The following is a 22,687-nucleotide window of genomic DNA, read 5'->3' as shown; positions in this document are numbered from 1 at the left end:
CACCCAAATCCATCCAGGAATACAAGAGAACAAACAGCAGCCAACAGAACATCCTTGTTAAAAACGTTTCATGGTAGCATGTGAGCAACTTTAGCAGGTTGACCAAAAACACAGTTGCTTTTTTCATCAGAGCTTGATTAATGTTGCAGCCTTTATTGTCTTGGGCTTGTTTTTTTTAAACCACTGCAGTGTTCCGTTACTGTCGGACTGCAGACGTTAGGCAAACTGAAGTCCTCAGAGAAGGTAAGCAGGTGTGATTAGGAGATGAATTGCAGTCCAACTGGAGTGTGAATCACACTCTGTGGCGTCTGGTGTGCCGTCTTGTTATCTTCTTTGTTCTATAGAATCATATATAAGAGGCTAAGATGGGACCTGACTCTTTAATCCTGAACTCGGTCCATTTCTTGTCATTCTACTAATTTTAATAGCTGATAAATTGACCCCTGATGTTTCATTTCACTGTTATTTTAACAACAACACTGACCTCGACGTGACTTGAGTGTAACTCTACACCGGATCTCTTTACTTCTGCATTGTCCCTTGAGGGGAGATGTGAAGTGTGGCCCTAAAAACATCAGCACAATTCACAGAGGACATAAAAGTCAATGATGAAGGGGACCAAACAATGGCAGCAGCAATCGCAGTCCTGAATTACCCCAAGGTATTCTGTCCATGAGTAAATCATGTGTGTGCGTTTGTGTGTGTGTGTGTGTATGTGTGAGAGTCCTGTGATGGGCAGGTGACCCTCCTGTGTGTATTCCTGCCTTGCACCCTGGGATGGGCTCCAGCACGACCCCATGAGAGTCACTGATGTCCAACCATGAAATGATGACTGTATAATAAATTAGCATCGGTGACAAAGCCTAGCATGGCGGACTTGAAAAAAGGGCTTTCCTGGATAAACGACTGGAACGTTTGATCTCCTCTTGGGTTCTCAGATTCTCCACAGCAGCTGTATTCCGCTCCCAGTATTAGAAACTGAAACGTCAGTGGAAAGAACCTTCTCTGTTCACATTGCCAGACCATATTTGGCCAGTTGGCTTCCATCTCCCTTTTTTAAGCAGAAGCTCTTGTTTGCATGCCAACGACGCCTCACCTGAGCATTTTTTAAACATTGAAAAGAAACAACCACTGCTTAAAAAAGTCACTTTTTCTTCACCTGATTGCATTTCTCTGTCCAAAAACATGCTTGAAATGGATCAAATATGTTCATCCAGGCACTGAAATAATTTCAAAATCAGATTGGGTTTGTTTAACCCCCCCAAGCACACAGCTGGTGCCTTTATTAAGCCTCCTCCCTCCCAGACTGTCTGCCCCTGCTTCTAATCATACTCTAACTAACACCAGGGTTCAAACACTGAATACTTTTATCAATTCAATCTGGTTTTCTTTCTTTTTTTCTTTTTTTATGGAGACTCTTTTTTCATCGTCATTTTTAGGACCATAGCTTTGGGTTGAGTGGAAGCTTTGGAGCGGGGAGGGGGTTAAAGAGTGGCCCTGGGTGGGTAGGAAGGCTCCTGACAGGAAACTTTCCTCTCTCTCCCTCTGCTCGCCTCACTTCTCGGTCTGAAATGCACTTGACTGGACGCTCCTCATCCTGACGCACACGCACAGCGTCATTGGCCGCTGAGAATTTCCCCCGGATCAACTCTGGAACTAAATTACTGTTATTCACTCCAAACCGACCCGGTTCGTGACCATGGAGACTCTGTTTTACCTGCTCGCCTTCGTGTCGGTCAGTTGGGCTCTCGGTTATTCGGAATCCAGCGTCCAGCCGGGCCAGAGAGCAGCCAGCAGACACAGGTAGGGGCCGCAACCTGCCTTACTGCTGTTTTAGGAGCCAAGATGTTCTGTTTCACGATGTTCCGCTGGGATGTGGTCCCCCGAACTGGGACCCACATTCTTCAGCGGGTCGTTAGTGTTGAGACAAGTGAGTTATTGACCAACGGATTCCTACTTAATACATTTGTTAAATGTATTAAGTACTTGTTTTCAGTTCCATCTCTGAACAAAAATGTGATTAGTTTGGGTTGTAAAAAAATGTAATGGATTAATTACCAAGAGCGACTAATTAATCAAGAAAACCAAGGGAGAGAAACGCGCAGCTCAGCCAGCCGTCTGAAATGTGCTGCACTAATGAAACACACCCCCATTTCTTGGACTTTATTGTTGCTTTGGTCGGTTGCTGTTAGATATAAGCCGGAGTTGTTGCTGCAGCCGCAAACCAGGCAGCCAGGGGCCAGAAACAGGACAGACAGCAGGTGGACGCAGAAGAAACTCCGTTAAATCCCCCAACATTCGTAAATATGCGACAGAACGGGGGAAAATCTCAGTTTGGCGCAACTTTTCATGGCAGTTACTCATAAATTAGCATCCAAACCCCCCATTGGTGGGGGCCTGTGATAACTCAGGGGCCCCAGAGGTGGGCAGAGTTTATTGAGATTACGGACATGTACTGTTTTCAGGACCTGGAGTCAAATGTTTGTCAGGATATGCAGCCTCCCCTATCAGTAATAACCAAAGTGCCCTGTGGGGGTGGGGCGGCGAGACGCTGCAGGTATTTTAAACTTGAAAACTTGGTCAAAACCCAGAAGACAGCATAGTCTGGAATTTTGATTGGAGCCAGCTTTAAGATGCTGGAACTGTCATGATGCGCCGACGGTGAAGGAGAACATCCATAAATCAGAGCTCTGTGGTGGAGTCCTCGCTCCCAAAGCTGTTAATGCAGCCAGAGATGCACGTGCACCGTTCTGTAATGTGCTATTAGCGTGTAACTGATCTGGTGGGGCCCCAAGTGTGGACGACCCCTGCACCTTCTTATGAGAGAAGGAGACGAGATTGGTTTAAATGACTGAATGAAAACAGGGAGTGGGACTGAAGCCTGAGCCCCCCACTTCACCGTTTGGCTATTAGCATCACTCTTTTAAAAAAGAAAATGTATTAACTAGTCGATTTTAATACACATATTTATTTATTTGTATAAAGCTGGATTCCAGCCCCCCCGAACCCCCTTTTTTACTTTACAGCAATGACAGATTACTTTCAAGAGTTGGAAACAAACAACAATGACAACTCACTGAGGTGAATGTGAAAAAGTAGCTCCCGTCAATTACTGGCAGGCTTGGAAGCATGGTGCACGTCAGCCGGCATGTGTTTGCACTTAGGGAAGGCCAGACTTGTGGGAATTGAACTACTGTACAAGATTCAGACATTTCGTGGGATTGCGTCATGGCGTGTTGCTGCTGCTGCTGAGGATGATGATGATGAGGAGGAGGAGGAGGATGAGTCCTGAGTAACCTTTTTGGCTAATGTTGGAACCAAAGAGTTGGCCCAGAAGTTGATGGATAAGAGGTCCAGAAAGAGAGAGAAGATCAAGAGGGTGTGTGTGTGTGTGTGTGTGTGTGGGGAGGGGGGGGGGGGGGGGGTGGCTGTTTGTACGTTTGTAGTTTTTAAGGGAGACAAGTCAGGGGGAATACACAGATAAGGGGGATAGGAACAAAGAGGAAAAACTGGCAAAGCAGAAGAACACACAGATGATGGGGAGAGAAAGGAGAGGCAAGCATGCAGGACAGCAGGGGCAGAAAGAGTGAGAAAAGATGGGGTGGAGCGAGTTGACGAGAGACAAGACAGGAGGCCTTTATGTGCCCTCCTGCTAAAGTCAGTATGGCGACAAAGGAGAACCCCCCCCACACACACACACATACACACCTCAACACACAGAAATCCACACAAAATGACCACTGCGGTGAAGAATGCGCCGGCCCGTGGCTGTGCAGTTCACCCCCCCTGACATGGGTTTGAACTCAGTTGATCTGTTTTGACAGATGTGTGAAGTATTCCAAAAGTGGTAAAGGCTCGTGAACGAGCTGAAAACCTCCAGCAGGGCCCCTCTGTGGGGTCTTCGGAGGAGACGGGGCTGCCTGACACATCTCCTGCCAAAATGTGAAAGCATTCATGTCCGCTCATCAACTCCAGGGGAAAAGCAAAAATAAGGTGCTTTCAGGGGGTCTGGACGCTGCCGTAGGATCACTGGGGGAGGGGAGTGAGGGCATCTCGTTCATCACGTCCTGTTTTCCTGCTAAGCCTGTCAGGGGTTATAAAGTGATGTACATCAATGTTCCAGATGTTGTGTTGACATGATTCAGGGACTGTTAGAGCAGCGATGACTGTGCGTCCGGCTTTGTTTGGAGAGGGAGCCAGGCTGCACACAATGCAACTCCTTACCTGGCCGCAACCTGTGGAGTTCATATTTTTGGTAAAAAAAAACAACAATCAGTCCTGGTTTTGCCACAGACGCTAACAGCTTTTAGGCCACACAGGTTTGATTTAATTTACCCTCATCTGCTGTCAAGTGCTGGCTAAATGTGGCAACAGGCTAAATGTGAAGCTAACATGTCAACCAGAACAGATCACAACAGACCAAACCAGAACAGAACCCCCCCCCCCCCACACACACACACACACACACATGGCATGGCCTAAGTTATTAAGCAGCTGGGGGCATATTGCTTCATATTGTAGAGGTATTTGACACATGTTGGTCAGTCAGATTCCATTGTGCTAGTTAATTTGGAAAAGATCTTAGCCCAGTTTAAGTGCCCCCAGTGCAGCTATAAATGTACACTCAACCAATTGTGTAAACCTACTGAATGGTTCCATTGGGAGATCTCCCGAAAAGTCAATATTTCAAAGTAGAAAGAGCTCTGGGGGTGCAGGTGTCTGACCACTCTCAGGTTTATCATTACATGCAATCTTAGAATATTGTAATTCTAATACAATAGTTTGTTGTAGGGAAGTTAAAAGCACAAAATTCTTCGGCCTTCGGTGATAGGAAACATTCTTAGTGATTTTGAAGCCTGGAAAAAATACACTAGATGAGTGCAAAGGTGGGTCGGAACGCTTGGCTGCAGTGACGTTTTTAGATCTGTTTGCCCAGCTTAACCAGTCGTACTAATCCACCGTCTTTCTGTTGCTGAGGGGAACTGTTTGACCCTAATGGTGCCACTGAGGTGCACTCTTGTCACAGATGTTTTGGTAATAAATGATTTTCGAGCTTCAGTGCTTTCAGAAACCTTACTTAGGTCAGTTCAAGTGGACTGGTCACCACAACATTCAGTCCAAACCTCTGAAGTGCTCCTGGGCTCGCTGGCACCTTGTGAGGTGACCCGTCTGTCTGTTTCTCATAAAAGCTGAGTGTTTTGTCTAGATCTTAGGATGGTGAAGGTAGAGGTAGTAAGTAATTAGGGGGTCGTCTAATCACTAGGTTAACATCTTAGCTATGCTGCTATAGGCCAAGGCTGCCGGGGTCCAGAAACATGATCACCTGACAGGCCTCTGGAACCCCCAAAGGGGTCATGGGGATTCTCCTCAGAGAACTCAACCGAGAAGAGATCTAGCTCGAAGAGAAGACTCTAAGATAACTCCCCTCCCCTCTCCTCTACCTCTCCTCTCTTCTCTCCTATCTCTCCTCTATCTCTCCCTCCTCTCTATCTCGTCTCGTCTCGTCTCGTCTCGTCTCGTCTCGTCTCGTCTCGTCTCGTCTCCTCTCCTCTCCTTCCTCTCCTCTCCTCTCCTCTCCTCTCCTTCCTCTCCTCTCCTCTCCCTGTCCTCCCCCTTCTCCTCTCTCTCAACCCAGCCGGCCATCAGCAGGAGGGTCCCCCTACATGAGCCTGGTCCTGCTCAAGGTTTCTTCCTGTTAAAGGGGAGTTTTTCCTTGCCACTGTTGCTTGTCGGGGGTCAGGCCCTGGGATTCTGGAAAGTGCCTTGAAACAATTCTGATTGTAAAAGACGCTATATAAATAAAGATTGATTGATTGATTGATTGATTGATTGATTGATTGATTGATGATGATTGATTGATTGATTGATTGATTGATAGAGTATGGGGCTCTCTGTCATAGTTCTCAAGCCATTCTTCCATGCTCTTTGTGGTCTGTGCGGGTACATTATCCTGTCATGTGGGTGTACTCAATCTGTTCTAATGTTTAAATGTTGAGGTGGGTGGTGTGGTACATTTACACGAATACCATGAGTCAAAGTTCCCAGTGGAACATTTCATTGTAACACGATCAGTATTATTCACTTCCCCTCTTCCCATTAATGCTGTGGCTGATAGAGCGACCACACTGAAGAGTAAACACCAACTTTGACTGGGTTGATCACCATATCTCCACTGATTGTCTTGTCATGGTCAGTTCAGTCAGGATTTGTGAGAACTGCTTGATGAATATCTCCCCCAGGACCACCATGAAGTAGAAATATGTGTTTCTCAGCAAAACATCTCAAGTATTCGATACGTTTCTTTCAAGTGGACTTCACCCATGTCTGAGAAAAGGTAGAAACATTCATGAACGCTTTTCTGTGCTGTGAAAGGCTGGAAGATTAATGGTGGAAAAGCTTTGAGCGCATTACGTGCGTCTCCCACTTCACTACAAGACGCTGCGGACGGACTTAGCCAGGCCATTTCACAGTTACAGAACCTTGGATCTTCTCCAAACTCACTTCATCTGGGCGATTTTCTGCTAATTAATGTAGCAAACAGCATTCCTGTCTCAACACACATGTGGGAAAGGGGTTCTTTCCCAGTACCATAATTAGCATATGTCCCAGCATGCATTTCATCCAAGAATCCATTCTTTACCTCTCTACCCCAGGTAACCTTAGCTGTACTCTGTTAGTGGTTTGGACCTCTTCTCAATGTTTATCTAATCCCGCCACACATGAACAATGATCCCATTAAAGGCCCGTGTTATGTCAACAAGAATATGCTCCTGCGCCTTGGGAGATGCAGCGTTTGTCATTCATACCAGTTCAAGGTGGTTGGCAAGCTTTAACATTGAGGTGAGCAGCACAAATCAATCATCCCACATGCACTGGATGTGCAGTTTTCCAGAGTAAAGGACTACAGCTGTCAGAACCTTTGGCTGACTGAAAACCAACAGCATTAAAAATCATATCAACGGCCTCACCAACAACCAAAGAGGTCCCGCTGTGCCAGTATGTGGAAAAATCAAATCTTTTCTGATTCTTTGTTTCGGAGTCTTTGCCAATTTTGTGGAAATACCTTACGACAGACCCAAAAGATGTTTGCCGTGTATCGAAGTGCCTCAGAACACCATAAAAGAGATTATTAGAGGTCTCTCTGGAACATGGCGGTTTGTACCTGCAGCTTTGTAGAAAAGTCCGGTACCTGTGTGGCTGTGGTGCTTTGTGAGCACTTTCACATACACTTGTCTCCTTAAATGGTAGTAAAATAAAAGGAGTGACAGAATTCCCCACAGAGTTGCGTCCACTCGGCAGGGCTGAATGACAGCCTGGTGACGCTGTCTGTTTGTCTTTGTGACCACACTGCCAAACATTTAGAGTGAAGTTCATGGGGCGTGATTGTCAGGAAACAACCCCACAAATGTGCCTGTTTTAACAGCGCTTAAACAGACGGCAGAATGCGTTTGTCCGCTCTTCTGCATTTGTCTGTCTGCATGCAGCCACTCCTGCCTGAAAAAGTGCGCTCGAGTGTGTTTTGTCATCTGTACGCTCTCCTCTCCTCTCCGTGTGTACCTTTATGTAGAGGTTGGAGGGGGTGCTTGACCTTCAGGTCACAGTTCAGAGGGTGAGACACTCCCCTCTCCTTCCATTCATTCAAGCCGCTGTCCCTTGAAGCCTAATGAAAGCCCCCCAATAATAGGACCCACTGAGTGATTTCTTTGTGAACGTATTAAACCTCATCCCCTCTGTTTCCTCTGCTCATTCCTTCTTCCTCCCACTTATGTCACTTTTGTGTCACCATCCATTCTGGTTTTTACCCACAATTCCTCTCTGCTGAGCTCATGCAGGGATGTTGTTGAATAAAGAGCAGTCGGTGGGTTGATGAGATGTCAGCCTGCAACTTCCTGCTCGGCTATTCAGCGTCTGTCTGCAGTTGTTTAAAGAGGAAACGTTTATTGGGATGTAAACTAATGCAGGCAGGTGTAACAGGGCCCCTTCATGCTAAGTTATTGGCCAGTAAATAAAAATAAAATGTGGTCATTGGACGTTTTATTGCATGACAGGGAAGATCTATATATATGTCTTGTGAAAGACAGTGCAAGGTTGCCATAGCAACAGATCTGTCTGGGAAGTCTTTGTCACAGTTTGCTTGTCAGGCTGTCAAATTAGTCAAGAAGTCCATTTCAATTCGGACGTCCAACTTTTCCCCAACACACATAATCAAGTGAAAACGGAGCTTGTTTTTAAACCACATTTGGACCACATTCAGTCTTAAAGTCAGCCATAAACCAGCAGACTGGACTGGACTTGACAATATACATGACCATAAATTGCCCTTTTTCCTTTCTTGTCTATGAAAGAGCTTGTGCTGTAAGACTAAAGTGCACGTGTCACGTGGAGAGCTTAGATTCTCCATCTCTACTCCCTGAGACGTGAGTGCAACCCAAGGTGGTGGTTTAGCAGACGTCGGGTTTGGCTCTTACTGGACAGTTGAATTCTGCTCTCATTTCCGACCACATTCAATGAGCTCTGAGAGCCTGCAGCAAAGGGTCCAGGGTCAGGCTGGGCGTATACGTGCAACGATACCATTGTCCATTGTGGTTTCACATCATTTTATCAGCTTCTGTCAGATAAGATATTTATGTTTGTATAGAATACTGGCAGGGGTATATCTCAGGAAGTTAATTGTTGTGTGTGTTGTGTAGTGCGGCGTTAAAGGTGACAACCATACGGAGAGAGTCTCCAGTGGTACAGAGGCTCTTGGTGAGTCACAGGCAGCTAAAATGCTAAAAAAGCGTCTGCCTGTCCACAACAGAAACAGAAGCGGGGGCAAGAAAGTCTGTGAAATTATGAATAACAGGAGTTGAGCTCACAGGGCTGCAGCACAGTTCACCATTAAAAACGCCTCGGAGCCGAGAGCAGCGTTGCAGATGTTGATGTTTGCAGATGCAAATGGATCACGAGGGCGCTGCGCAACAGCGTTCGTTAGCAGTGGTGAAAAATAAACCACGTTGCAGGAGTCAGTGATTAATGGAGCGCCACTGTTGCTTAGCCTTGACATCTGTTCTGCTCTCTAACGAAGACGCGCTGCCATTCTTTCTCCTCCTGGTCAAAGCTCGTGCCTCAGATCCGGTGTTGAAAAACTGTTGATGTGATCTGGACTTGGACCCATATTTTTGATCCTGTATATACATTCTGCACCTCCACATGATGGATGGATGCACACGCTCGCACACTTTAAGTGTAAAAAATAACACCTAATCATCCTCCCTTAATAAATGCTGCGCTTGTGTGTTTGACTGGAGCGACAATGTCATGATGGAAAGACTGAAAGTGGGCCAGCTGGGAGGGAGGGAGGTGAGCTTGGGCCGCTGCAGAGACGGGTGGGGGGTGGGGTGGGGTGGGGTGGGCTGGGGGGATTCTGTTTGCATGTATGTGTCTGCCTGTGCACATGTGTGAACCCACATCTGTATCTACTCAATTGTGCTGCCTGGGTTTATTTGGACGAGACATTGTGCCTGTTCTCCATCACTGAGGAGGGGGTGAGAACCTTGCCAACTTTAGCTGCTGTGTGATATGTGACCCAGAGAGTCAGAATGTCGGGATGATAGAGCGGCCGAGGATCCGTTTAATCACAGCGGCCAAAAACGTTTGAGCCAGGAGACGCATTGCAGCTGCCCGTCTGTCCTTCAGGACGCGTGGAGACGTGTGGCGTGTTTCTGGGAGCTGGAGACGGGGGAAAGTTTAATGAACCTCAGGCTGACGAGCCAGCAGAAGATCATCTGGCATAATCAAACAATCATGAACCTCAGGAGTCTGGAAATGGATGAGACAGCTGGCTGTGTTCAGATGAGCAGCGGAAGAGATCCACGTCAGGATCTGATAGAAACATTAAATGAAGTCCAGCGAACCACAGAAGCAAAACACCATCCCTGCCGATGTGCTGCTGCAGGAGGGTTTGCAAAGCTCTGCGAAGAACCGCAAGTCTTTGGAACCGGAGTCTTCGGGAACAACAAACCGTTGAAGGCTCATTAATTCCAGCCAAAAAGGCATTTATGCACTCCTGCTTGTTCTTTGGTCCCTGGCTGAACTAAATTTCTCAAAGCAACATGAGAGAGTGTCTCTACAGAGACTATTTTTGGAAAAGACTCTTGTTCACAATTCATATTTGACAAGTTGGCCTGATAAGATTCCGCTCGACACAGTGGATGTACGAGGATAATGAGACGCTGATCACAGCCTGAATCATATTAACCAACACAAAGAGAGTTTTTTTTAGTTTTTAATCCAATGCAACTGTGAGAGGAATGTTTGGTAACTGTATCCCTCTCTGTGTAATTAGATTCATACTAATGAAACATGAAATATGTCCCAACTGAGGAGGGATGTATTTCAAGATATATTTAAAAATAGCATCAGTCCCTGCTTTCATGGATAAATCTGTTTTAGTTTAACATTTATGAGGGTGAAAGTTTAATAGTAATTTACTGTTTGACATCTTGTATTAAGGATAAATCCATAAAGGTTCATTATCTCAAACCTCTACTGGAGGAGTCCTGCTGAATGGAGACCAGGTGCAGGTCTGTGACCTGGAATATCCCAGAATCAGCAAATCCAAGTGGATAAAATCAGATTGTCCGACCAAAACATTTTCCCATGTGCACTCATGACAAGAATAGTGGGTCATGTGGAGGAGTGAGTGGAGGGTTGATAAACACGTGTCAGTCAAAAAAGCTCTGGAATGAAGAGGAGGATCCTGGTCCCAGGAGGAGGGGGGACCTCTGGAAACCAGATGATGTTGAACAGGGAAAGAAGCAGGTATGGAGAGATTAAGTAGAGGAGACAGTGAGGCGGAGAAGAACCAAGAAGTTGAGATGACAAAGCCCGTGTAGCTTCTAATTCATTCAGGTCACATTAATCTGGTTTAATACCAGTCAGAACTGAAGAAGCCGTCAGGGCCAGAGGCCGACGAACCCGAGTCCTTAATGGACTGGGATGAGAAAGGTGATCCTCTGTGGACTCTGAGATTAAGAGAAGAGCCCGGTGGTTGAGTGGAATTGGTCAACAGGTGCACCTTTGCTAACAGTTTGTGTCTTCTCACATCAACTAAACATCTCAGTAAAGGCGTGGGACGCACGCGGAGACGTCAGTGCACGTCGTCCCCTTTGGCACATACCAGAAATAACACATCCAGCGGTGTCGCTCACATCAGGCAGCACAAGAGCTCAACACATTCCTGTCGTCTAATCTCACTTGCAAAACACAGGTGAGGTGGTTTTTTAAAAACCAAACACAGCTTCAGGCTGCTCACAGAAAAACGTAGATAAGAAAGAGACTGAACATGAAGATGGAGAAGGACTTTGAAGGGTGCAGGACCTCCTTGTGTTGTCCAGCTCGGACAGGCCTTTGAATGGCACTAATTGGTTCTAACAGCCACAGTGGACGGATTTTGGTTAATGTGAAAATGATGATAGAACCTGACTCTTCATAATCTCTCTGGCGTGCTTATCCAGAGATCATAAGGTCAAAGGTCATGAGGATAAGGACAAACACAGCATGTCTTTGAGGTTGGGTTTTAAATAGGCCATTTCTTTTTAAAAAACTCTTTTCGTATATATGCTGAACTGTCTGAGAGGCATAAAAAAATGAAATACGTTCAAAAAGTTCAACCTGGATGAGGCATTATATAGATCGTGTTACCCAGTGATGGGGCAAATTCAGAGCTAGCTTGCGGTTTTGCTCATTTAGTTGCAGCCAGCAGCATTTTCTGTAATACTGACAACTTACTGACGGTGCAGCAGCAGCAACGACTATGAGCCAGACATTTTCTGACAAGCGCCAAAGAATTAAGTAGGCAGGAGAATCAGTAAGTACCTCACGGGAGTGAATGTTCCACTTGGATTTGCCAAAAATGACAAATATTGCTTCAGTGCTAGCTGCAGCAAACCCGTACCAGGTGTTTATTTATAGAATAATGAACCCTGAATAACCAGTATTCACATAAGAAAGGAAGAAATTATGAAACAGACATTTTGAATTTTGAGTTTTGAGTTTGTGGTGTTAAAAAATATATAGCAAGTTTTAAATTACGACACGCAAAAGACAGCTTTGAGTCTCCGATGATGAACAGTGTTTCCCTGGGTCCCTTTTGCAATGAAAAAAGCAACACTTTATTAAATCCTAAAACGTATTCTGCAACAGTTGGCATCAGGATGTCCTCTTCCTCTCATGTCAGTAACACAGAGGCCGTGTTCTGCGTGTGTGCACGCGTGTGTTGCGCGTGTGTGTTGCTGGCTGAGCAGTTGGAGAGCTATACAATGGCAGCCATTGTTGCAGTCATGCTGTAATCCTGGCTCCATCTTGACATTTGTTTAGAGGGGAGTAGGGCAAAAGAAGCAGTCAGCAGTTTTAGATATTTATCTCCCAGCTTTTCCCTTATTATTTTTCCAATTCTTTCCCACTTCCCTGGAAACAAAGACTAGATTGTGTATCGAGAGTGTTGCCATGTTTGTGTTAGTGTGAGAGTAAAAGAAGAAAAGATGCAGCCTGTTGTTCATTTGCCATTTCCTTCTGCCTGTTTATGTTTGCATGGTCTGATTTTTCAGGAATTGGTGCGCTTATGTGGTGACACGCACGGTCAGCTGCGTGATGGAGGACGGGGTGGAGACGTACATCAAACCCGACTATCAACGCTGCACCTGGGGACAGTGTCCGAGAGTGGCGTGAGTGCCTCTTTGTGCCGTTTCCTCTTGCTCTAGACTCTGACTAATGGTGTCCAGCCTTGCTCCTCTGGCTTCCTGTCCTCCGTTCCACAGAACTTTGAGTCATCACTTTTCGGTTTCCCATCTGTGGACACTCATTTTCCAGAACTTCCGCTTTTCTGTCTAAATTCCAACCATCTCGTCTCAGAGGTGTCTGCTAAACCTGAAAAGAGACTATAGCCAAATCTCCAGCTCAATAGTGTCCCAGTAAATCCCAGTAGGGGGACAGACTGGTTTCAAATGCCTGCAGCTACACCTATTTAAGGGCATCCAGTAAACGTACGTACTAACAGCTCTCAGCAGCAGCACCGTGTCCACTCCCGGCACCATCGAGTCTCCTAAACATAAGCCACAAGTGTCGCATTCCGATGGTGACGACAGATAAAAACACTGAACTAACGACGTAATTGTGTTAATGTTGTATATTGATCCATCAGCTCAGTTTTAAAGCTTTGGGCCACATCGTAGAGTTCCACTGAGCTTGACTTACACACAGTAATTACCCAATTCTTAGATAGCATTTTGCTGTCTGCTATCCAATAATAACAGCGCCTTTCCCAGACTCTGTTGTATATTCTGTGAAATCGTCCGGCTCAATTCATTTCCAAGTCCTACTAAATGTCAGCACCAACAGGTGTTTTTTCCTCTGTCAGTGTGTAACAGATGATGATTTTGCGAGGGTGTTTCGGATCTCTTTTGCAGCTGTAAATATTAGGTTTGGGAGAAACCATTAATCATGGAGCCTCGTTTGATCCTTGCTAAGCTGCTTGATCCCCTTGCTTTCCAGGGGCCTCTGAATAAAGCTGGACTATGCAAAGAATGAACCTGACAGTGGTTCCAGGTACCACAGTCTGCTCTTCTTCCTTGCAAAAACAGTCATTTCTTTGCAGACTTTACCCCCTCCTCCCCATTTTTCTTGCTTTCTTACTTAAACTCCTCCTCCCGCCGTCTCTCTGAGATGTTTTTATGTTTTCTCTGAGAGAATGTCAGACCATGTTTTCTCACGCTTGCAAAACAGGGAGCTGCAAAGTAAAAACCACAGTATGGTGCATTGGTGGCCACAATGGCGCTTGCGGATTTGGCGTAAAGTAGAGGAACATGGTGAACTTTCACAGTTAGGACTGGTTAATGCACCAGCGAGGCTGCCGTGACTTCATACGGAGACTTCTGAGCCAACTCGGTTGTTTATTGGGCTGTTAGTGTAACAGGAAGTGACCGCAGTTGTGGAACATAATGACACATTCACGAAATAACTGCAGAAGAGCTTTCCAAATAAACCTTTTTTTAGTTATTTGTTTATTTTTTTGGACCGAGGAACTAGAGTTTCTGAAATGCATTTAAGTTCAAGGACAAGGATAACATTAGCATCCGTCACCAGCAGACATCTTGTAGCTATTTGTAGCCTTCGGGTGACTCAGGGCTCATTAATATCAACCGTGCACACTGACTGCATGTGATAGAGGGTTCACGGACTCACACAGACTCGAGGCCTTTGACTCGTGGGATTTGACCGCGGCAACTGTTGACTGTCAGCGCGGTGATCGGTAAACACATCCCGTGTTTATTTGAAGTATTAAAAGACTGTGTGTGGGGGGTTGGGGAGGTTGAGGAGTGGAGCATTATTATCTGCCACTATCATTATTCACAAAGGCACACATGACAACACATTGTGTTTTTGGTGGATAGGAGTCTGGGTTTTTCCTGTCATACGTAATTGTTTTGGACGCAGTACGGACAAAACTTGGGAAGTGTTCCAGAAGTGGGGGGGCGGGACCATCCATTAAGTACAGAAACCCCAAAATGCTCACAGAGGGCGCTGGACGAGCTGGTCACTCATCCAGTACCCTGCCTTCACCCATGCGCAGCTCTGTATGGCCCCAGTCTCCTCCCCAAGAGCCCGAAAGGGATAAAAAGTACAGCAATATATCAATCCAATTTAATATTATGCAGTCATGATATACACATTCAAGTACGCTAGGTTCATTAGCAGGAGACGAAGCCCTTGAGTAACTATATTAACATCTTGTTTTGCTGTAATTTGCTTATTTCATGAGCACATCTCACTAATAATCCTTCATATTTTAGGGGCATAAACTCAGAATGGAAGTCTGTTTCATGTTTAGGTACCGGACTTACAGGAGGCCCAGGTACAAGGTGGCCTACAAGATGGTGACAGAAATGGAGTGGAAGTGTTGCCATGGCTACTCTGGGGAAGACTGCCATGATGGACCAAAGGTAACCACTGACAGCCAGGTCACTGGGGGGCGGCCCCACGGCTCGCAGACTGGCCACAGCAGTAATGGTGGACACACAGGAGGATCAGGAGGAGGTCAAGGTAGTAAGAAGACTACACGGCCCAGCATCTACTCTGGTGACGTCCTCCTCTTAGGACACAAACGTCCGACGTCCTTCATATATATTTTCTTCCCTTATGCTCAGGTGATACTGCCAGGATCAGACAGCTGGAGGAAACTATCCAGGGCCTGACGAAAGAACTGAGCAACGTGCGGACCACCATGCAAGGAATTAACCAGAGGCTGTAAGCGGATGTTTTTAATGCCGTCCTGCAGTTTTACTTCCCAGAGTGCATTCACCTGCACTCCAGAGCCCTGTTTACATACAGGAAGTTGAATACGTGCTAATTTAACCTGCTGGAGACTACTGCATATTACAGCTTATATTGCTGCTTTACTAAGTGCGGTGGTTTATTTTGGGAAGATTATCATGTTTATAACCACACATATAGCGACTTAGAGCGAAGGAACATATAGCTGCAAGCAGGGTGCTACAGACTGGATTTGTCCCACAAATGTTACAAAATCTGCTTCAGCTACATTTAGAGAGTTGTAAAAATGATGCTACACGTGATATCGTGATGAAAAAGACCTGAAAAAGTGAAATACAATCGTGATATTTAAGCAAAGCATCATGTAGCTGTGGAAGAATGAGCGCACCCCACGGCCCGGGGTGGTTGCTGTTATAGGACAACTTTAAAGTTAAAGTTTTAACACAATCTCAGGTTGTTTATTTGAATTCAAAGAATTATACTGTGAGGATCAGAAACAAAAAATACAAGGGAATATGTCGTTGCAAGAACCTTCTCTATCCTGAAATTGATATCTGAGAGGCACCAGGATTAGCTGGGGTGGAGCCCAATGAAGACGCTAGGGCCATAGAACCTAGTTCACCGTGGCGTTCCTCATAGGCCCACCTCAGGGAACATCACTGAAGTGCTGTTGAAAGGCCGTGAGTTAGGTCAGCAACACTTGAGCTAGGAGATGTCGCCGTTGCTCAGTCACAGCTCAGGCACAACTGTGAGATACGCTCATGATGCCACAGCTAAGAACCACTGAACTCACCTTTCTCCCTTATAACTATACACTTACGTACCAGAAATATAAATCACAAGCACATATATGTAGATCTGTGCTGTTTATACACTGAGTGCTTGGAATAAGATTGTCTCCAGTTGACTTCGATAGGGGCTACCTTCGATAGGGGCTACCTTCGATAGGGGCTACCTATATATAGGTATTCTAGTAAATATAGTTAATGTATACGTTGTTTTCGTGATAAATGCAGGACTGGTCTCAGTGGGGCCATCGTCCCTGCAGATTCAGCTCAGCCTCACATGAAGGAAACCATCAACAGCATACAGACCAAATTGGACCATCTGTACAACAGAACACAGGTGAACAGCATTGGCCACATTCTTGACTTATCAATGGAGGTTAAAGTCAGCGAGATATCGCTTGTCTTTATGCAAACGTTTGCTTGTTTAGGTCCACGATCAGACTCTAGTCAACATCAACAACCACCTGGTGAACGGAGGGAGCAACGATCTGGACGGAGCGTCCAGGGGTGGAGGAGACCAGCTGAACACTCTGAAGCAGGAGATCCTTACGGAGCTGGAGAGAAGGGTGTCTCTGTCCTGCTCCGCCTGCCAGGTGAATCTCAGTGTGCAGCCCTCAGAAGCCGCTGCTAACATTTCTGTAATGTGTCTGCTTGCAATTTCAGTAGTTGCGAAATGCTTTTACGTTCCTGCCTGCTGAGTTCTAGAAGTGGTTTCTGCTGCTTAAAGCAGGGAAAATTATTTGCCACATGCAGGCAGCAAGAAAACAGCATTCCTGTAAAAGCCTCTGATCTTTCTTTTTTTATCTTGCTCTCCTTTTTATTAGCGCAAGCAGTTTTACAGCCATTTAAACCACTGGAGACTCGGGTTCAACAAAAATGTTTTACCATCATTTGTTTAAACTGGGGTTACACTGTAGGTACGAGCATCAACCATCTCGTGGCTTCAGCCTCCCACAATAACCAGCAGGCTCTGCTCGTGTTTTCTCATTTGCGTCTATTGTGGCTCATTGTTTTTTATTCCTCTCCACACACGTACCAGTTTAGAACGCAAACGCTGGTCTTGTGCAGGTGGGAAACAGATCAATATTTATGTTTCATTGTGTGAGGAACAGAAGACATCATTAATTTACTATCAATTAGAAGATTCAGAAAGTAAGTTCTGTTCTGTTTGTTCTAGGCTGGTGTGGAGGACGTGAGGCACCAGCAGCAACAGGACAGGGAACGGATCCAGGCGTTAGAGAAGCTGATCAGCTCCATGGACCAGCACCTGAGGCGGAGCCTGGAGATGTCACGCAGCTCCCAGGCCTGCTGCAGCACCGTCAGTGAGCTGGAGAAGACGCTGTCTGACGTCCAAGTCCGTCTCACCACCACAGCAAACAAGTGCGACGTCATCAAGGGGCGACTGGATAAGGAGCTTGCAGGGATGGGAGGAGGAAAGGGACGGGTGACGGAGGACAAGCTGAACGGCAAAATCAGAGAGCTGGAAAAGAGGGTGAACAACACTGTGAGGAAGACGGAGCAGAGGTGCACAAACACTGGGAACAACCTGAAGGACAGCGTCCAGAGAGACGTCACGCAGCTGCGCAACATGGTCCTCAATCGGCTGGACGACAACAGCTTCAAGATCGGCAAAATAGAGCTGGATGTGGACGTTCTGGAAGACACTGTTACTGACCACAGCCGACGTTTGGGTCAGCTGGAGAACATCACAACTTATTTAGACAGAAGCCTGACGTCCGTCGCAAACATGTGCAACAACAGTTGCGGGGCAAATGGAAAAGGTCACAAGACCGATGACACTGTGAAGACGTTGGAGTGGAGAGTGGTGGCGAACCGAGAGGAGATCCAGAGGTTTAACACCAGGCTGAAAGACTTGTCTGTGACAGGAGACTCGCTGGTCGATAGAGTGGTCGACTTATCGGACGACGTGAAAAGGATCCTAGCCGTGACGGGAAAGAATGGGGAACATTTCAACAGGATAGTGACAGAGGTTGAAACGCTGGGCCGTGACGTTGAGGACTGTTCCATCTGCAGAAGGGTAGAGGACGACCTGCGCTCCCTCACCAACGCCACCACCACCGGCCTCCAGAAGTGCCAGACTGATCTAACCGCCCTAGGGAGAAAAGTCGACTCGGAAGAGACGGTCTGCTCTCAGGTGTGCTCCAACCTTCAGGAGGAAGTAGGCCGGCTTCGAGAAGAGGTGGAGGAGTGCGCTGGGCAGTGTAAAATAAACATGGACGACCTGAAGAAACAGCTGGATGGGCACAGTTTCCACAGTAGTAGATTAGGAGGGGACCTGAAGTCTGTCCAAGGAGAGCTGGCTGGAGTTATGGTCACATTCAGCTCCATTAACGACACCCTGAAGGGCCTGGGAAGGACTGTACACACACATGGCAACACGCTGACTGATCTGTCCAACACCAAGGACCACATCCTCTCAAAGGTAATGAGAAATGGGATGTAAATGGCGTTCATTAATCATGCATGATTACTGTTATATTCGCACTCACACAAAGCTACCAAGCTAAAGTAGCTGTAAGGCTAACAAAACCGATAAAGCATCGTCACACCGTGCACAGCTCCAGCCTTGGTCTTTACGTAGAACATTATCCTCAGAACTGGAAAGAGTAACCGATATTTTGGTTTTCTTTTCAGTCATAATTCTATGATCAGGACATTGCATTAATAAACCCTACATTTCTAACAAGTTTGAAACAGTATGTTCAACATCTCTCGTGGTTGTCTTGGCAGCTGTTTTCCAACAAAATGTTATTGTAGTTGGGAAAATAAGCGAGCATATTGCAAATATCCGAGTCGTCTTGTCAGACACAGCTTCGCTAATGTGCTTACATTTTTCTGTGTAGGAGAAACGGTGGGAAAATAAACCAGAACAAGGACAGGAAACAGTGTATTTCCAATAGAAAGGTACCAAAATGCACTAAGATACACACATTAACGGGTGTTTGCTTTCTCTACAAGGTGGACGGTTTACAGAAGGACCTGACAGACACGAGGACTCAGTTTGACGGTCTCGGGAAAGAGATACAAATAATAAAGAGCAACTATGTGACCGAGATTGGGGAGTGTCGGCGGACCGCTGACGGCCTGGACCAGAGGCTCACTAAGGTGGAGGGAGTGTGCGGCCGCTTGGACTCCTTCTCAGACAGTTTGGAAAGGATCACGGGGGGCCTAAACCAACATGTGTCCGAGTTGTGGAGCAAGGTAAACGGACTCAATGTCACAGTGGCGTCCCAAGGAAACGCCATTGGCCACATCCAGAATGTCCATCTGGTGAAAGTCCAGTCCAACGTGAACCGGCTGAACTCCTCGCTAATCGACCTGGCCAAAGAGTTCCACGACTTCAGGGAACTAGACTTCAAGGGTGAGACGCAGCGCACAGACTACATGGATCCACCGTTTAGACCAGTGGTAGGACTCTGAGGAAGGGAGGCGAGGTCAGGTAGACACCAAAAATAGATCAAAGAAAGAATTCAGAATCCTGCTGCCATGAGACCCGTTAGCCAATAAAGGAGTGTTGTGTCTTTAAATGAGATGGTTTAGAAAACATGAAGCTCAAAGGCACTTGAAGACTGAAGTATTATATTTCTGAGCCTTTTATTATGCTAACAGGTCCTGCTAGTAGACAGTGTTCAGGTTCTCCTTTAATTTATCCAGGAGTTTGGCACCTGTATGAATTAGAAAAAGGTCAAAAAGCTACTTTTTGTAGATTAATTCAATCGGTCTGTTGTTCTTTTGCAAGGAGAAAGTTTGTCAGAAACTCTAGTTTAGGCTTCTGGAATCATAACAGCATTTAAACAAGTGCGTTGAAACACAAGGAAATGCCCCTTCTGTATAAATGGGGGGGCTTTTGTTGGAAATTCTGAGGGCATTTTTAAACATGCTCTTTCTTTAGGTCCCCCTGGTCTTCCAGGCCCTCGTGGAGAAAAAGGAGAGCCTGGAGCTCAAGGTCTTATGGGTCCACCGGGAATAATGGGACTTCCAGGCCGACAAGGCAAGGAGGGACCCGCTGGACCACCAGGTAAATGATTTCCTTTCCTTTAACTATTTAGATCTTTGATATCTGCAAAACCAAAGAGATGAAGATTAAGAATGACATTTATGATTAATGTGTTATTTTATCTTCTCTTGCAGGTCTCAAAGGTGAAGAAGGTATGTGTGATCTTCTTAGAGAGCTGATCGGTCCTTGCGATTGCTGTCCCTCATTCTCTGTCTCTTGTCCCTGACCAGGACCTGCCGGCTCTGATGCACAAGTACCGCGTCTATCCTTCTCGGCCGCCATGACTCGCTCCATGAGAGGAGTTGGAACCATAGTGTTCAACAAAGTCTTTGTCAATGAAGAGGAGGCCTACAATCCACAGACAGGTGAGTTCTAGGTGACCTGTGCTCTCTAATCCTGAACCACTGATGGCAAAATCCAAACTTTCTGCTGTGCATTCCAACCTTTGGGTATTGAGCATCATTCTGAATTATCCAGAGTCCAGCAGACTGATGGTATGAAGAAAAACATGATCCAAGTAGACTTCAATCAATCCCAAATTGAGCCCTGTATTGTAAATTCCACAAGGCCCTAGTTTATTTTGGGGTTGAAGGTGACCTAGTTAAGAATGTGAACCCCAAACTGTATAGAAACACGCAGTATTGCAACACATCACCTCCTCTGGCTTTTATCACCACCAGTAAGAAATACCAGGAGTGAATTCCCTATTTATGTGGCATTTTGTCTCCATCCTCCAGGGTATTTCACTGCTCCATTCAGAGGGAGGTACTTCTTCAGCGGCATCCTTACAGGCCATAAGAACATGAAGATTGAGGCCGTTCTGTCCAAGTCCAACAAAGGTGTTGCCCGAGTAGATTCGGCTGGCTATCAGCCGGAAGGTCTGGAGAAACCCATGGCGGAGGCCAAACACCTCCCTGGAGCTCTGTCGGTCTTCAACATCATCCTGCCTCTGGAGGCAGGGGACACGGTCTGCATCGACCTGGTCACCGGCATGCTGGCGTACTCCTCGGAACCTTTGACCATGTTTAGCGGAGTCCTGCTGTACAAGACCTGAGTGGATGCAGTTGCAGGGTAATCAGCGTCTTCTTGCCATCTGTCTGCTGGACTCTCAGAGACGGACAGATTAGGGAAAGACAGCAAGAAAAGTGGCCTGGAGTCATGCAGCCTGGGGTAAAAAGAGACTTGATAAGCAGAATGATTCACAGCTTTAAAGGAAACTGTCTGAGCAGAGCGCCGTTGTATTCTTTAGTCTATATGTTCTACAGAAAAAAGCCACTGTGGTGTTATGCTATAGTTAACGCAGGTCTTTAAAGGGGAACTCTGTGGCGATTACGCATCACAGCTTTCAGTCTGACTTGTGTTAAGATGAAAGAATTCTGTGGACATGAGTAATCTCCCCAGCTCCTGCTGCCCTTTCACTTTGACCACAAGCAAATTCCCAGAAACACAACATTGAATGCCAATTGTTTTGCTGAACAGGGAGCCCAAACCTCCGCTCTGCAGCAGGAAACGCTCAAATCAAGTGAGGTCAGCAAAGAACAAAAGGGATGTGCTTTTTAATCATACAGCAGTAAAACAATATAAAAACATTTTTAGCAAGCCTGACGGAGGTGGACGACAGCCAGATTCCGGGGTTCTTTGTCCTTCCGGTGCACACTGGAGAGATGCTGCTGCTGCCACTCAGCTTCAATAAGATTCGCTAAAAAAGGAGCTAAAATAACGAAATAACTGCGGGTTCCTTTATTCGCTGCGCCTCCAGAGCCCCAACTTAATGTTTAAATATTCCAAGGACAGTCACAAAGCTTTGCTGTAATACCTTTTGTTTCACTAGATGGAAGTTTTCTAGAAAAAATAAATGAGATCCTTGATAACAAAAAGGCCAAGGGAAGAATCTGCGGTTTGACTAAACTCTCAGCTTCAAAACAAATAACTCCTCTTAATTACAGTCTTAAAGTAAATAATATTAAAGTCTACATTCTTACATTTTTATGTCAGACCCTGACTTTGAAAGTCCAAACTGTCAAAGGAAAAAAATCTAATTTTTAAAAACCACATCACAAACCTCTGATACTGTGGTGGGAGGACAACAAACAGGATTTCTGGTCTTTATTCACACTATCTTTGCTACGAAAGCTGCATCCCATCTTCCTTACAGTAACACCCTTCCTGTTGTTCTACTCAACTGAAATGTGTGCGCAATATCAGGTCTGTAGATAATTTTGAAAAAGGATTGTTGCGCATTTTATGCAAAAACATTTTTTTTCCTGCACTTTGGGTGAGAAAAAGCATTAGAATTACATTGCAGTAGAGATAATATATAGCAATATATGTGTTATTAAGGCATATCAGGCTCAGAAATACCTTTGTGTTTTTTCACAAACTTCCTCTGCATCAAGTGTGGGAACGTAATTCTATGTTAATGCATTGTAAGAATGTAAATATGTTTCAGTGGTTTCTATATTTTTATGAATTACTATTTCACATTACCAGGTACTGTATATGTTATGTATTGTTGTCTCATGTGTGCCTGGAATACAGATAGTGTTTCACTGTCTCTGTCTTGTCTCTT

General features: G+C 45.8%; 1 protein-coding gene across 1 annotated transcript; it reads left to right on the top strand.

The window, feature by feature from the left end:
• The first annotated feature begins 1,464 nt into the window (after positions 1 to 1,464).
• emilin1a (elastin microfibril interfacer 1a) lies at positions 1,465 to 22,672 on the top strand. The gene is made up of 12 exons (XM_057016905.1): positions 1,465 to 1,803; positions 12,591 to 12,707; positions 14,870 to 15,081; positions 15,186 to 15,285; positions 16,329 to 16,437; positions 16,529 to 16,693; positions 17,278 to 18,543; positions 19,080 to 19,482; positions 20,014 to 20,139; positions 20,253 to 20,270; positions 20,349 to 20,483; positions 20,856 to 22,672. Exons 1-12 carry the CDS (start codon positions 1,700 to 1,702, stop codon positions 21,170 to 21,172), a joined length of 3,072 nt encoding a protein of 1,023 aa, XP_056872885.1. The 5' UTR covers positions 1,465 to 1,699; the 3' UTR covers positions 21,173 to 22,672.
• Positions 22,673 to 22,687: the final 15 nt, after the last annotated feature.

This window comes from Takifugu flavidus, chromosome 19, assembly GCF_003711565.1.
Source record: "Takifugu flavidus isolate HTHZ2018 chromosome 19, ASM371156v2, whole genome shotgun sequence".
In the NCBI taxonomy this organism is placed as follows: domain Eukaryota; kingdom Metazoa; phylum Chordata; class Actinopteri; order Tetraodontiformes; family Tetraodontidae; genus Takifugu; species Takifugu flavidus.
Note: the sequence above shows the minus strand (reverse complement) of the source record. Positions and strands in the feature narration are given on the sequence as shown.